The sequence below is a fragment of the Gorilla gorilla genome, chromosome 7, assembly GCF_029281585.2.
Source record: "Gorilla gorilla gorilla isolate KB3781 chromosome 7, NHGRI_mGorGor1-v2.1_pri, whole genome shotgun sequence".
NCBI lineage: Eukaryota > Metazoa > Chordata > Mammalia > Primates > Hominidae > Gorilla > Gorilla gorilla.
Window position 1 is genome coordinate 17239432 of NC_073231.2, and position 14577 is coordinate 17254008.

General features: G+C 43.0%; 1 protein-coding gene across 9 annotated transcripts in view; it reads right to left on the reverse strand.

Annotated features, from left to right (window-relative positions):
* DLC1 (DLC1 Rho GTPase activating protein) overlaps positions 1-14577 on the reverse strand; it is a 530403-nt gene that overhangs the window by 15682 nt on the left and 500144 nt on the right. For all 9 annotated transcript variants that reach the window (XM_055349272.2, XM_055349269.2, XM_063709071.1 and 6 more), the window contains 3 exons: positions 11712-11793; positions 3741-3804; positions 281-1704 (listed from right to left, as the gene is read on the reverse strand). In XM_055349272.2, coding sequence (XP_055205247.2) covers positions 281-1704; positions 3741-3804; positions 11712-11793 — 1570 coding nt within the window. The remainder of the gene's footprint in view (positions 1-280; positions 1705-3740; positions 3805-11711; positions 11794-14577) is intronic.

Below are 14577 nucleotides of genomic sequence, written 5' to 3' on the forward strand. Positions count from 1 at the left end.
TTAAATGTGCAGTTGAGTGGCACCAAGTTCATTCTCATTGTGTGACCATCTCTGCCAACCATCTCCAGAACTTTTTTCATCTTCCCCAACCGGAACTCTATACCCATTCAATCCTATCGATTTCTTTGAATTTTGGTGCTTCCTGGTTTGACACCTTCCTTAGGAATGGACATGGCTAAGAATGCCAGACTTAATCCCATTTCCTCCCACAGAACAAGCACAGGCAATGTCTTTCTGACCCCCAGTGCCCCACACCCGGAGGCAGGAGAAAAGTTCTTACCTGTTGGACCTGGTTAGGGAAGCCCCAACCCCAGAATCCCTTCTTTCCGGGATGTCGGAGGGCTCTTCCGGTTCATTCAGGGAGTTGCCTGTGCTGTCCAGGTCGCTGGGTGTGGTTCGGTCGTTGTCCACATCCAGGTGTATCTGTTTTGGAGAGGACGGGCAGGGAGAGACCGAGTCCAGGGCTGAGTCCGAATCTCCCTCATCAGAAAACTTCTCCGACCACTGATTGACTATCCGCTGCATCCCCTTCACGTGGTAGAGGATGTCGTCCAGCTCGGGGAAGATGTCCTCGTTCTCCAGATCCGCCAGGTCCCCTGAACTGGAGTAGAGGATGGAGCCCGGCACGTTGTCGTAGATGCTCAGGCGGCTGCTCATGGAGCTGGAAGAATTGCGTCTTTTCAGTTCCTTGGGGCTGTCGCTACTGTTTTCCCTCCTGAGGCTGATGTGGCCAGGGCCGTGGAAGCTTCCCGTCCTCCAGTTCACAGAGCCGTTATTCCCCGAGGGGGAGAAACTGCCATTGGTGAGAGCTTTGGGGAAAGTGCCAGGCTTGTGATCTTCAGGGATGTAGAACACCGTGTCCTCTGGGTAGCTCTCGCGGTTCTTAAAGTTCTGCTCCATCACGTTGTTAAATGTTGACTGATTGAAAGGATCGAAGCCCTCTAAGTACATGCCCACCCGCTTGTTGCACGCACTGAGGCTCCGGGTCCTCGTAACAGGGCTGGGCGTGCTGACGGCGCTGCTGGTCTCCGACTGGCTGCTGCTGCTGCTGGTCTGCGTGGAGTTGGAAACGCTCCTCTTTCGTACCATGGGGACGTTGATGCGGTTGCCGTTGAGGGCGGAGATCTCCACGCAGTTGAGCTGCTTCAGCTTCTCCTCATCCATCCCCTCTTGCAGGATGGGCCCGCTGATGATCAACCCCAGCTTTGAGGGCGCTTTGTGCTTGCTGTGATGGGAGCCCTTGAGCTTCAGGCTCTCCATCCGTTTCAGCAGACTGCGCGTCTTGGACTTGGCAGTTTTTTCGTGGCCTTTCATGCTGAAGCTGAAGCTGGACAGTTCCTTGGGAGAGGGCAGGCTGCCGAAAGAGTCGTCATTGCCTGCCAAGTTGCTGGAGGAGCAAACGCTGATGACGGAGTTAGTCCGGGGGGTGGCAGCATCCTCGCTGGGGGGCGCGTGGCTGGGGAGGCTGCCAGTACTGCTGAGGCTGCGGACGGAAGACACCTCCTGGCGCTCGCTGAGGTCCATCAGCGTGCCTCCGGGGCTGGGGCTGTCCTTCGGGTGGGAGTCGTCTGGGGACCCAGGGACTAGGTCTTGTTTTGGAGAAAAGACATCAAACTCTTCAAGCCGGGACCACCTCTTGCTGTCCCTTTGGAAAGTCCATTTGCCACTGATGGCACAAGGCTCATCCTCGTCTGAATCGTCACTCTGCAAAGACAGAAAGGAGCCATTCACACACTGGGGCTGGCAGCCAGCAGGGAGCAGGGCATGAGCAGGAGGCTGCTCATAATATGCCAGTAGTATCAATTTCCCCCTTGTACTTCATGATTTTAATTTTAAAGTTTTGTTTTTGTTTTTTTTTTGTTTTTTTTTTTTGAGAAATAGGGTCTCACTCTGTTGTCCAGGCTGTATTGCCCAGGCTGGTTCTGAACTGCTGACCTCAAGTGATCCTCCCACCTGAGCCTCCCAAAGTGCTGCGGTGACAGGGATAAGCTACTGTGCCCAGCCCCACTTACATATTCTTTTTGTTTTTTAAATTTTTTGTAGAGAGCAGTAGTCTTACTATGCTGCCTAGGCTGGTCTCAAACTCCTGGCCTCAAGCGATCCTCCCACGTGGGCTTCCCAAAGTGTTGGGATTACAGGCATGAGCCACAGTGCCCGGTGTTTTGTTTTGTTCTTTAAATAACAAAGATGTATTTAAAGAATTTAACAGGGGAGTGCCTGACCAAATGTTGCAAGTTAAATAAGAACTATTTTATGGAAACTCTGGGATCCATAGGCTGTTCTTTAATTGATCACAGAGGAAACCTCTGAGATGGTGAAAATTCCAGGCATGCAGAATATTTTGAACTGAAGTCAGCAATGAGCAGGACTGCCTCTGGGCTGCCTTCCATTGTGCTGTCTTTTGTTGGTGTATGTTCATATTCCTTCTTGCAATTAAAAAGGTAGTTTTCAAACACTAAGAAGAGTGGCAACTTAAATCTCTAGACACTAAAAATGTATAAGGTCTCCCACTGGAGTAAAGGGGCCCTGGATCAAGGTGGGTCATCAAGCAGCTTCAACCCACTATCAGTGCTTTGGAGACTCTTACCAGTACCTTTTCTTCCCCTCCCCCACAAGACATGAAGGCTAGCGCTCAGGCCACAGCTGACCTGTGAAGTTTCAACCTCAGTCATGCTCCAGCCAATTGAACAAGGCTTCACAAATACCCAGCCCTGACAGCTCGCGGCATTCATAAACACTAAGGAACGTCTTTGCTGATTATGCCCGATTTATGTACAGGACTCAGGGATAAGCTGTCACACGGACTATTGCTTCTTGGCCTTTTCGGCAGGATATCAAAGGGCACAAGTCGGTATGATAGATGTCTTTTCCACTGGTGTGGAAAATATCCTGTGGCCCAAGTTTCACATGGGCCAATGAGTGGCAAGCATGGAGCGCTGGCTTCTAGGACTCTTCTGCACAGCTCAGTGGGCGCTGAGGTTCCAGTTCATTTGTTTAAAAGCTTTAACTCCCCAAGAAGGCAACTTTTTGCAGCTCAGGGATTCTGGCATAATTAAAATTTGAACCCGGAAGTCAGAAATATGTTCTTTGACCAGACTCATTCCTGTTTACTCTAATTTGTGACACTTACTCCCAGTACTACACCCACCTCTTCTCCTAAGATCTCATAAAAAGTCTTCACAACTCACACGCAGAAGAAAATACCATCCAGTTCGGTTCTGTACCACCATTTAACTAAACTGTGTGGGATCTCCTGCCTTCTCCTCTTCCTCCTCCAATTCCTTTCCTCCCTCCAAATCTCTTATTATTCTTCAACATTGCACAAATCGGCCTTCGCTTTCATCTCTACAGCTTTGAAGCACAGTTATTGTTATATTTGGGAAGACAGAAGAGTTGGAAATAAACCTCAGTTGATTTCCTCTATGAGCAATGCCAAAATCCACTGGGATTCCTTAAGCATGATCCCTTTATTATGTAATAGGCATTGAGTTAGTAATTAGGCAAAATAATAGCTGATGTGATCAGGTCAAAAACAATAGATAAAATAATGTAATGGGCTAGTTGCAACTATTGGCTTCAACTACATAAGGCTATCAAGTCTAGGCGATACCATTCAAGAGGTAGATGCTTACGGAACAAGAAACTAAGAGTTGGAGACACAAAACCTATTACAAAACACATCATTCACTTTTTTGTTTGCCCCTTTCCCCCTCATTCTATTATGCAATTTGTATACTCACTCGTTTCCGATGAGGACTAATTTCTAGCTTCATCACTGCACATTTGTTTAAAGTATTTAGACGCCTATAGAGCAAAGAAATAACGTTAGCAAAGATAGGCAACCACTCTCTAATGAGTGGATAAACACCTGTTTTTAAACAATTCATATATTTAAGGAGTTTCTTGAAACTCAGTAATACCTAATACCTAGAGGAGTATTAGAAACTTATTTAAAAAGTGAGTCATTTAAAAATACCTTGGCCGGGCGTGGTGGCTCACGCCTGTAATCCCAGCACTTTGGGAGGCCTAGGCGGGTGGATCACGAGGTCAGGAGAGCAAGACCATCCTGGCTAACACGGTGAAACCCCGTCTCTACTAAAAATACAAAAAAACAAGCCAGGCGTGGTGGTGGGCGCCTGTAGTCCCAGCTACTCAGGAGGCTGAGGCAGGAGAATGGCGTGAACCCGGGAGGCGGAGCTTGCAGCGAGCCGAGATCGCGCCACTGCACTCCAGCCTGGGCGACAGAATGAGACTCGTCTCAAAAATAAACAAATAAATAAATAAATAAATACCTTTATGTTTTGTAAGTTTTTCACTTTAGTTTTTATATTTTAGTGTGAAATGGCACACAGCTATGATACTGTCAAGTCTCTCTGATTCTTCAACTCTCAATGAGTTGTTCTTACTAAGAAAAATCATTCTTCCAATAACTCTTAGGTTGAGCCATTATGGACTGCCACACATGGAATCAAGAAAGAAAAGTTTGTGACTGGGCACGGTGGCTCATGCCTGTAATCCCAGCACTTTGGGAGGCCGAGGCAGGCAGATCACCTGAAGTCAGGAGTCTGAGACCAGCCTGTCCAACATGGCGAAACCCCAACTCTACTAAAAATGCAAAAATTAGCTGGGCATGGTCGTGGGTGCCTGTAATGCCAGCTACTCGGGAGGCTGTGGCAGGAAAAATCGCTTGAACCTGGGAGGTGAAGGTTGTAGTGAGCTGAGATTGTGCCACTGCACTCCAGCCTGGGCAAAAGAGCCAGACTCCATCTCAAAAAAAAAAAAAAAAAAAAAAGAAAGAAAAGAAAAGTTTGTGATGTCTCCTTTCATAGAAATAGAAACAGCAAAACAGCAACGAAGAACCAAGTAGAGTTTTTGGCAAAATAAACAGTGTCTTGTATTTCAAATCAAAACTCAAATTTAAAAAATTAGTTTTAGTTATCTCCGATGAATCATAATCTTGGACAGCCTGTTTAAAATTTTAGAGTCCTTGCACAGAATGGAAATTGAAGCCCTCTTTAATATCCAATATTTAGAACAGCTTCCCGTTACAGGACAATATAATGTGTGCTATAGTCACAACAAATGATCATTTAAAGAATTTGCGTACTGTAACTTCAAGGATCCAAATCTTACTGGGTTCAAAATTAAGCACTCAGGTAAAAAGAGTGCAAAAAAGCACTCTTTTTGCAACAGGCATCCTATTGTCATTTTGATACCAATACTTTCACCTCTGCCAAACAGCAATATCAATTTAAAATTTGGGAAATTTAGTTTCGTTGAAAATAAAATACTTACAAAAAAAAAAAAACCCAAAACCTCATGGAGAAATAATGCAACAGTTGAAAAAAGAAACACTTTAAATATGCTGAACTAAACGGTATGTACAACTATGAATGACAGCCCTTCAAGGCCCCAATTTTCCTGCCATCTCCCAGATGATCATCACTTAGTCTTCCTCAAATGAACCTGTAATGTGTCTGTTTGCCATCTGCTATCACCAGTTTTCCAGTTTTTCCTACGAATTGCAATTCTACATTTTCATAAGATCAGATCATTTAATTCACACAAATTCCTGGGAACCGTGGGACCTCCTCAGGGCTTTATCTTCCTGATCCTGTTCTTGCCGTTTGCCTAACAATGTTGATGCAACAGAATAGAAAGCATTTTCGCCTGCCTGATAAGCCTGATTTTGCCTTCATAGCTTAGGTGGTAGCCTGTTTATAGAATAAACAAAGATAGCCCAGAGCGCCTAGGTTCAAAAAAGTTCTTTCTGTTGATGGGGAAGAAAAGAAAACAAATAACTAAGAAAAAGTCTGCACACTTTAAAATGAGTGGATATAAGGTCCCTCCATTGGGGGTATCAATTACTTAAATGACTTACATCCACAGTGTTTTAGTTCTCAAATGCTTTCAAGATTTAAAGAATCTGGAATGGTTACAGTTAGTCTTAGGTCTGGGTTCCATTAATCAAACCTGTAATCAAATAGTCACTTGACTTCATTTGGGCTTTAATGGTTGAATGGTGTTTATAACCAAATTTACCAGCCACAGAGGCCTATGGGGCTGGAGAGGGGTTTAGCCTCACAAACTCTAGATTTTAGTCAAACTAAAAAGACCCAGGAGGCCAGTTCTATAAAGGTCAACATTATCTTTTTATGTTGGTAGCACCCAGCTAATGGCATTACAGACCTAAAGCCCAGAGGTATCCCTAGGGTTTCTGTGGTTTTCATTTGTCCTGGAGGACCCCCAAAGAATGTACTCTGCTGGGACCTTATTTCCTTACAGAGACAGTACTGATATCAAATCATAGTTCCAGCTATACAAACGAGGCCTACTGCGGGCCAGACACTATGCTAGGCACTTCCTATATATGACTTCATCTTCCCAACGACCCTATGGTACAGATATTATGATTAACCTAGATTTTACAGATGAGGAAATGGGGATCGGGGAGGTCACAGATCTTGTCTAAGTCCACACGATTAAAACATGGTGGCTCTCAAACCCAGTAACTTCTATGTTCCTTTCTTTTTCTTCTTCTTCTTCTTCTTTTTTTTTGGAGACAGTCTTGCTCTATTGCCCAGGCTGGAGTGCAGTGGCTCACTGCAACCTCCGCCTCCCCGTTTCAAGCAATTCTCATGCCTCAGCCTCCGGAGCAGCTGGGACTACAGGCGCCCGCCACCAGGCCCAGCTAATTTTTTGTATTTTAGTAGAAGTGGGGGTTTGCCATGTTGCCCGGCTGGTCTCGACCTCCTGAGCTAAGGCAATCCGCTCACCTCGGCCTCCCAAAGTGCTAGATCACAGGCATGAGCCACCGCGCCCAGCGATCTGTGTTCCTTTCTAACATAAATATTAATGGTAGTAATAAATGAAAGCAACTTATATCCTAAGGGATTCCTCACACAGTGGCTGAAATGCTGGGCGTAACCCATCCATCCAGAAGCCTGGGCCTTTCCCATCCCCCTAAGGACCCTCCCAGGCTGGGCTCCACAGGAATGTGTCCCTCTTATCTCCTGGGCAACTTCTACCCTGCTCTGAAGAGGGAGGAGCGCAAGGCTGGCCTATCAAAGCTTCAAGAGCTTCTCTGCATGGAGCTGCAGGAACCCAGATAAAAGCACAGCAGGTGGGGACCTGGGCCCCATTGTATTAAAAGTAAAAACAAGCCAGAAACAAAGAAGAGAAGAGGGAGAAAGGGGAAAGATACAATTTTCCAAGTAAGACTCTCACAAATAAAAATGGTTACAATTCTTAAAGATATTTTCTTGAAATCTGTGCAATTGCTTTAAAAAATTACTTGCTACTCCCAGCCTTTTCTTTTCTTTTTGAGACAGGGTCACTCAGGTTGGAATGCAATGGTGCTATCATGGCACATTGGAGCCTGGACCTCCTGGGCTCACAGGATCCTCCCGCCTCAGCCTCCCAAGTAGCTGGGACTACAGGTATGCACCATCATGCCTGGCTAATTTTTGTTATTTTTTATAGAAATGGGGTCTTGCCATGTTTCCCAGGGTGGTCTCCAACTCCTGGAGGCTCAAGGGATCCTCCCATCTTGGCCTCCCAAATTGTTGAGCCACTGTGCCCGGCTACGTGCTTACCTTTTAACAGACCAGAAATTGTGACGAAGTTAAAATCTGCTCTAAGGTGGGCTGCTTTGCATGGCTCAGGCATCTGATGGACTGCTTTACAACAAAGTGAATACTGCAGGTGACAGTGTGGAAATCTATTTTTCATTATACAACTGTCACTTGATGTACATACTTCTTTGCTGTGTTTATAGAAGGAGTCATTTTTAATTCCAAAGGAAAATAGCAATTTGGAATAGTTTTCAGAAGCTGTAGGAAGGCAGGCAATAGAAAGAACATTTCACAAGAGGTATCCTCTTAGTGAATCACAGTTCACAATACTACCTGCACATGCTTCAAGACAAAGCGAATCACTCCTCCAGGATTACTATTGAGTATAGCTCTCATAATCTTGGCCTTATCATTGGAATTGCATTATATAGTAAAGCTAGCAAGATCAGGCCAAAGCCGTTTCTCCAAGGGAACAGACACATGAACCCCTTGCAGTGTGAATGTAAAAATGCTGGTTAGCAATCTAAATCCAAAAAATCTACAGTCCCACACTTGTAACTTTTGGTTATTGCCAAACTTTATATTTAAGACTATGTCATTGTTCTCATAAACCCCACTAAGTCTACAAGTCTTCTTGCCCTGAGTAGAAAAAGAAGCTCCTACTTACTTCTTGACCAAAGGAGCTGTAAGATCTGTAAATGTCACAGGTACACAAACACTCTAAACTAAGAATAATGCTAGAGTATATATGAGATCACTTATAAGATCCCTGCATAAAATACGATCCAGTACAAGGGGAGGAGGTAGGTGGGAAAGATTTTGTAAAATGTTTAAGCTGAATTTCTGCAACCATATAACCACATGTATTTAAAATCAACTGTTCAGAAAATATCAACAAGGCAAAGACAAAAGTCTATAAAAAGTCTGTCAGTCTAGAGAGAACTTCTAAATCACAAGGCAAAATTTCAAATAATACTGTAGCTTCGTTATTTGCTGGCCCTTGAATTCCATAGGCCAAGAAGGTATTTGGAAGAGGCAGGTCTAGCAGATGAAGTGACTACCACATAATCAGTACAACAACTGTCTCAACTACACTATGCAGCTGACAGTTCAGAACTTGTACTACGTTTTAAAGAAAGGTGCTGGCTGGGAGCGGTGGCTCACGCCTGTAATCTCCAGCCCTTTGGGAGGCCAAGGCAGGTGGATCAGGAGTTCAAGACCAGCCTGGCCAGTATGGTGAAACCCCATCTCTACTAAAAAAAATACAAAAAATTAGCTGGGCGTGGTGGTGGGTGCCTGTAATCCCAGCTATTCAGGGGGCTGAGGCAGAGAATTGCTTGAACCTGGGAGGCGGAGGTTGCAGTGAGCCGAGATCACGCCACTGTAATCCAGCCTGAGCGACAGAGTGAGACTCCATCTCAAAAAAATAAAAAAATAAAATAAAGGAAGGTGCTTGAAATACACCCGATAAAGGTCCCTTTTCTTCTGAACATTTATTTAGGCCTCTCGAAAGGGGCATGATTTTCATGAAAAGTCCATTTATGTGGACATGTGGACAAGAGCCCTGGGGTTTTCCATTACAAACCAGTTGATGACTATTACTATGAACTCTGAAGAATTTCCTTTTTTAAAAAAAGAAAATCCAACCCTAGGCCTTTCTGCACATACTCAAATTGGGGCCTGATAATTTAATTTTTAAAGGGCTCTGACATCCATCACTGCATTTCCTATGAGATGTTATTCTATGCAGGAGAGAAAACTGAAGCCCAACTAGCATATGTGGCAGAGTCTGCTTCTTCTAGGCTTTTCTTTTCACCAAAGATCCAGCAGCACAGACTTATTCGCTTCAGAGAAAGGTGGCTTCTCAAAAGGTACTCAGAGCCAGTGTAAATTGCAAAGTACAGAGGATACTTTTTTTCCCAGAAATGGAAAACAACATTTCAAACTGATATTCTGAAAAAGCATTCAAGAATTTAATCATGATCCTTTGGCCTGAAATGCTGCAGTGATATTTTTATGACCCAAGAATTCCTAAGCTATTGCTGCTGTCCAGAGTGCCCACTCTCTAACTGCGTGAAATGACGTAATGCTTAAATATTTCCTAAGATGCATCTCAGAAGTGACCTCATGCATATGCATGATCACCAGTGATGGATTGAAAACAGATTAATTCTGCTCCACAGCTAAGCATGAAAACATTAAAAAAATGTCTGGAGTAGTTCATATTCCAGATGCGGACTCCTTCCTCTCCCAAAACTGCATCTGTGACATTTTTTCATTCCTGATGATATAGTAATGATATTACACTCCACAGTGAAGTTCTTGGAATTAGGTTTCTTTCAGAAAATGGGTACACACCCTGTACATTTCTATCAGTCATTTAATTGGACTACAAAAGTGACAGCGTTTCTGTGGTTAAGAGGACTGTTTGTTTTTTCCTCTCTTAAACCATGAGAACCAGTCTAGTCCATACACTATTCTAAATATCCCATCTATCTGCCCCAAACCACTGCTTACTTTGGCTGCTTCATATAACACTGTATTATATGAGAAAGGGAGAAAACAGAACTACCACTGCTTTCCTTGCCTACAAAGAGGAAAGAAATACTGGGTGTCATTCTACCTTCATGACGTTTTTCCAAGTTGAAAAAAATACCGAGATGGGGTGTGGTGGCTCACTCCTGTAATCCCAGCACTTTGGGAGGCCGAGATGGATGACTGCTTGAGCCCAGGAGTTCAAGACCAGCCTGAGCAACATAGCAAGACCGCATCTCTACAAAAAATACAAAAATTAGCTGGGTATGGTGGTGTGCACCTGCAGTCCCAGCTACTCCAGAGGCTGAAGTGGGAGGATCACCTGTAGCTGGGAGGTCAAGGCTGCAGTGAACCATGATTGTGCCACTGCACTCCAGCATGAGCGACAGAGTGAGACCTTGTCTTTAAAAAGAAAAAATAAAAAAATAAAAAACAGAACAAAAAAAAAAAAAACAGGCTGGGTGCGGTGGCTCACGCCTGTAATCCCTGGACTTTGGGAGGCCGAGGTGGGTGGATCACCTGAGGTTAGGAGTTTGAGACCATCCTGGCCAACATGGTGAAACCCAGTCTCTACTGAAAATACACAAAATTAGCTGGGCGTGATGGTGGGCGCCTGTAATCCTAGCTACTTGGGAGGCTGAGGTAGGAGATTTACTTGAACCTGGGAGGCGGAGGTTGCAGTGAGCTGAGAGCACGCCATTGTACTCTAGCCTGGGCAACAAGAGCGAAACTCCTTCTCAAAAAAACAGAAACAAACACAGAAACAAACAAACAAAAAAACAAAAACAAAAAAACCCTGAAATTAAAATAATACTTAGTTTCATAATCAAATCAACCTATGTGAACTTTGTCTGTGTATAATTTTTTTCCCCCAGAATTCAGCTTTTAGGGATTTTAGCTTTTGAGAAAAATTAGAAAGGATGAAAAACTTAAAATGAGTAGACATGTCATGAAGAGCTTGAAAGGATTATCAGTGTCCCATCATCGTCTGCCACAGGTTTTATTACTTCCACCTCACTAAAACCTATAAGCTGCCTCTCAGCTTGAAGACCCAAAAGCACAATAACCAAGAATTTCTGACAGTTTTCTTCAATTTCACATCATTTAACTGTTTGTTGCCTATATGTTAAAGACCGTGCTGAGTTATTTTATAGCCTTATTTCATCCTATCATTATTTTATACGAGGGGAAAATGAAGAGGTTGAGAGGAGCTTTCTTGGAATTCAAATGATGCTCCTGTCTTTATATGCCACCCCCCATTTATTCCTCTGAACATGCTAAATTTCCATCGTACCCTTTTAGGAAACCTTAATCCAAGTTTCCAAACCACCTGAGAGTTGTTACTTGTTACACCAATTATATCAAATATGGAATGCTATTGTTTGAGTACTTCCTAGGACAGCGTGGATGCTATTTTAATGGCAATACTAAATAACAATATTTTACTTAGTTTTTAATTAAAAGGTCTATGATCACTCTATGGTTTGCCAATAAAAACCTAACACAATTAGCAAGAACAAAAGCAAACAAAGCCTATCTTTGTGAGAAGTACTGTGTTCTTAAAAAATAAAAAAGGAAAACACTCAAAACATGTCCATTTACCTGCATAGAGCCTCAATGGCATCTCTGTCCAAAAAATCATGCTCTCTCTTGACCAAGGAAATATCGATGGGGAACAGGAAATCTATGAGAAAAATAAACAGATGTATTTGTTGAGCGCCTAAAACCCAATTTGCCAAATAGCCCAGTTTACCAAAGCAGGGATAAAACTCTTCGGCAATATACTGAGCACCTACTGTGGGACACCTCATTCCCCGTCAAGTTCTATGGGACTATAAGGCAATTCAAGCCAATCGGGCATCACTGTCCTAAAGGAGCTTCGGCTTTAATGTGGGGGAAACTCAAAATATTGCTTCTGGTCAAGGAGAAGTGGTTCAGAACATTGTTATACCTTTAAACAAATCAGCAGGCAATGAGTCCCCAGTAGAAATTATAATTTAAGCCACAATGACTGTCAGAAGAATGCTCCCTTTTAATGTGGCTGGGCTGTGTGTATGTGTGTGTGTCTTTGCTCACGTGTGATCAGGGAAAGGTCACGGAAAGAAAACTGAGCCACAGAAAGATCTAGAGAACAATGAAAAGTGGTAGGAAATGGAATGTAATCCACTCACATGGCATCAAGAGCTAAGGAGAATTCAAGATATGCTTTTTAAAAACAAATATTAGCACTGCAATATGGCCTTGCAGGAATTGATATAACTCCCCTGAAAAGAAAGGGCTAGCTATAAAGTTGCTATAGAACAACAGAATCTCAAATCCTTTAACCTGTAGAAGAGTTCATTCAGTTCTCTCGAGACAATGAAGAAGCTGTATCAGAACTGAAAACCAGAGAGGGGGAAAACAGTCAACTCAATGGAGGAATTCCTTTCTCTGGATTGCCTAAAAAGATTCCTTGGTAAGTAAATATACCCAAGAAAAGGAGAGCGGAGGTAGCCGCTGTGGAAATTTACAACAGCTCTGAAATTGCCACTGGATAAAGGCAAGTTATCACCCTCTTGGAGTCCCAACTATGAGGGCAAATCATGGGCCTCCTCAGTAGAGTGCTAGTACAATACCAGGAAGAGGAGTGTCTCGGTGTGGCGTAACTCTTTGGACCAGACCTGGGTGAAATCAGTCATCACAGCAGGAAACTAGAATCACCACAAGCTAAAAAATTCTCTTTGGCTGGGCACTGTGGCTCACATCTGTAATCCCAGCACTTTGGGAGGCCCCAAGGACAGAAGATCATTTGAGCTCAGGAGTTTGAGACCAGCCTGAGCAGCATGGCGAGACCTTGTCTCTACAAAAAAAAATCTAAAAAAAATTTACTGGGCATGGTGGCCTGCGGGCTGTGGTCTCAGCTACATGGGATGCTGAGGTGGAAGATCACCTGACCCCCAGAGTTTGAGGCTGCAGTGAACTCTGATTATACCATTGCACTTCAGCCTGGATGACAGAGTGAGACCCTATCTGAAAAAAATAAATAAAAAATAAAAAAATCCCTTTGGCCTTCAAAATGGCTAATGCCACACAGTGGAATAGACATGGCTGTCAGCAGTTTTGGAGATGCAGTTAATTAGTCCTGTTCCAGCTCCTGCGAGTGCAAACTGTTCATTATGTTTTTATTGTTTCTTATGATTACTGGTTTTATGGAATGATATGGAATTTCTGATTCTTAGTAATCTATTTTATAGAGATATCAGAATGAGTATAAAGTTATAGTCTATCCTTTTTTTTCTAAAGGCTACAGTTGGATTACTGACATTGTTCCCTAAATGATAATATAGGCAGACCAAGGAAGTGGCTATAGTCCAGAGATTTATGAATACATAAAATTTAGTATCACAGAATGACATTTCTTCACTAATTTATAGACCAAGTCTCTCTTAGACAAATGATTCGTGGAACCATTATAATGGAAATAGAAAGACTTATAGTCAATGGAAACTAGAGCATTAGTAAATGAAGCAAGACAGGTCGTAACATTGTTTGAAGGTTGTTGACACTGTATTTTGCTTTTTTTTTTTTAATTTTTAAAATAGAGATGCGGTCTCACTATGTTGGCCAGGTTGGCCTTGAACTCCTGGCCTCAAGCGATCCTCCCACCTCAGCCTCCCAAAGTGCTGGGATTACAGGCATGAGCCACCATTCCTGGCCTATATTTGACTCTGAATACACACAAAGATGAAATAACAGAGCTGACATTAAGGAATATTTTTTAATATTCACAGAGTATAACATCACATCTATAAATGTAAATTGAAATTTTCATAAGCCTGTTACGTATATGTGAGAAAGTAAATACGTTATTTTAGGAATTCTAAGTTAATACACCCAGAGCCATATTTTAGATTCCTTTTCTAATCCAAATTAACAATTTTTAAAAAATCTGGTAGGTATTAAATGCAAGTGAGGAGTGTAAGAATTAAATCAGTAATTTTCTTTTATTTGCCTGGACTCTCTTCTGAAAGGACTGGCTTTTAAAAGATGATAGTTTACTGATGTATAGAAGACGTTCTCTGAACTCAACTTCCAATGTGGGTTGAAAGGCAGCAAGTATGAATCGCCAAGTACCCAAATCAAGCTTAACAGGGGGACATGTGTGGGTTGGTATGGGGTGTATGGTGTATGTACTCACCCAGCACACAGTGGCAGGAAAAATGGGGGGGGGGCAATGGCCCAGAACAATACGCAGTGTACCCCAAAAGTAGGCTTATGCTTCAAAAGACTTGGGAACATGAAGGGACCCCAAATGTAACTTGTGCAAATGCACCCTGCATTTTAGGATTAGGAAAGAGGAGACACAGGGAATCGAATTGGGTCTTAGCAAACATATATATCACAAGAAAGTGCTACCTGGCAGCAAATCAATGCCAAAAACGAGCATAGTTGAAGAAAACTTAATTTCTGAATAGCAGAACAAAAGGAT